At 38.0% G+C, this 2,319-nt stretch overlaps 1 protein-coding gene across 1 annotated transcript in view; it reads right to left on the bottom strand.

Moving 5' to 3' along the window:
* Positions 1-2,319, bottom strand: part of LOC128247366 (putative protein TPRXL) — an 18,524-nt gene that overhangs the window by 14,672 nt on the left and 1,533 nt on the right. The window contains 1 exon segment of the mRNA XM_052966718.1: positions 406-556. Coding sequence (XP_052822678.1) covers positions 406-556 — 151 coding nt within the window.

The following is a 2,319-nucleotide window of genomic DNA, read 5'->3' as shown; positions in this document are numbered from 1 at the left end:
TATCTATCTATCTATCTATCTATCTATCTATCTATCTATCTATCTATCTATCTATCTATTTACCTACCTACCTACCTACCTACCTACCTACCTACCTACCTACCTACCTACCTACCTACCTACTTACTTACCTATGTATGTGTGTGTGTAAAAAGTACCTAGCCCACTCTGTACAGTGGTTGGCACTAGAAAGGGCATCCAGCCATAATAACCATGCCAAAACAGACCTTGCCAGTGGTGGTGCCAAGTGAAAAGCACCCAGTCTACTTCATAAATTGGTTGGCATTAGGAAGGGCATCCAGCTGTAAAGACCATACCAAATGAGACAGTAGAGTTTAGTACAGCCCACTGGCTTGCCAGTTCCTGTCAAACCGTCTATCCCAAGCCAGCATGGAAAACGGACATTAAATGATGATGATGACGATGATGATGATGACGATGATGATGATGACGATGATGATGATGACGATGATGATGATGACGATGATGATGATGACGATGATGATGATTACGATGATGATGATGTGTGTATGGTAGATTTTAGTGTTGTTTCTGTCTGCCAAATCCAACCACAGGGCTATGGTCATCCTAGGGTTATAGTAGAAGCCATTTACCCTAGGTACCACATCAGTCAGACTGAACCATAAACCATGTGGTTGAGAAGCAAACTTCTTAACTACCTCTCAACCTTCCTGTCAATGAAAGACAGAACAGATTTAGTTAAATATTTAGATAGAAAAATTCTGTGCTGATTTACTCTACCAAATTAGTTTATTGGTTATCTCAGTAATTCTTTGCTTTCTAACATTTATATAAAACAATTTTGGTGGTGAATTCCCTTGAGTGATAAACTCAATCCATTTCTTGGTTTAACACCACTAAATCACCTCTGGGTGGTTTTGGCAAAGATCACAGTGCAAGCTTTCAGACTGGCATGACTTTTACAGCTGGATGCCCTTCCTAACACCAACCACTCAGCAGAATGAACTAAGTGCTTTTAACACGGCATAAGCACAGGCGAGGTCAGTTTTGGTAAGGTTTTTACAGCTGGATGTTCTTCTGAACACCAACCACTTTACAGTGTGGACTGGATGCTTTTAAGTGGCACCTGCACTGACAGGGTAACCAAGTACTTGAAAGACCTAAAGAAAAAATCTTTCAAGAGGGTAGGAGGCATTGGAAGAGGTGATCTTGTGTTGGATGACGAAAGGTTATAGTAAGACAGAGAGACAGGAACAGGTGTCTTGCTGTACAAAGTTACCTGGCTGGAGAGGGAGAGAGAGATCAGGAATGAAGACAGAAACAGGTGTGCTGCCACCAAGGAAATTCATAGTTACCTAATCTGAGGTAAGTGCAGGAGAAGAAGAGAGAGAGTAGGTGACAACAGGTTAGAGATGGTGGCGAAACTTGCAAGAGATGGGGATCAGAATATAAATGGGATGGTTGAGTAAAGGAAGTGAGAGATATAGATGGTGGCAAGTACCAGGGTATATCTTTGAGTTCAATATCTTGAGCAAGTGTCTGCTACTACAGCCTTGGGCTGGCCGAAGCTTTGTGAGTGGATTTGGGAGACAGAAACTGAAAGAAGCCAATCATCATATATAAATGTATGTGTGTGTGTGTCGCTGTGTATGTGTGTCTTTGTGTCCTTGTTTGTCCTCTACCAACTGCTTGACAACCAGTGTTGGTGTGTTTATGTCCCCTATTTAGTAAAAGAGACCAATAAAATAAGAACTAGTCCCCCCCCCCAAAAAAAACAAATAAAAACTGGGGTTGATTCATTCAACTAAACAATTCTTCAAGATGGTGCCCCAGCATGGCCACAGTCTAATGACTGAAACAAATAAAAGATGAAAGATAGAAAATATATGAAGATGGTTGCTGAACTGACTGTAAAGAGTGCTTTCTAAGTCTGAAGACAAACTGAAAATGCTTTCAGCTGTTATAGGATCATGCACAAAGAGAAGAAGAATGGAAAAAAAGTTTCCTAAAATAGTAAAAATATTTTTCTTTTGATATATATATATATATTTATTCAAGTCAGTAAACTTGTATAACTAAAACCTATATTCAATTCATGTATTTATGTTGTTTTTATATTTCTATAAATTTTGTTATGCTTTTCCCCCTGAGGTGTTCTGGGAAATTAAAAATTTAGGTTTTTTTTTTCTAAATCTAGACATTATATGGTAATTTTATTTGTATTTATATATTTGAATACAATGTTATTCTTGCAACAAGCATTTACAACTTATCCACAGCAAAACTAGATGTGTATGCATATGAACATATATATATATATATATATATATATATATA

This window comes from Octopus bimaculoides, chromosome 3 (genome assembly GCF_001194135.2).
Source record: "Octopus bimaculoides isolate UCB-OBI-ISO-001 chromosome 3, ASM119413v2, whole genome shotgun sequence".
NCBI lineage: Eukaryota > Metazoa > Mollusca > Cephalopoda > Octopoda > Octopodidae > Octopus > Octopus bimaculoides.
The sequence above is the reverse complement of the archived record's forward strand: the minus strand, read 5'-3'. Positions and strand labels throughout refer to the sequence as shown.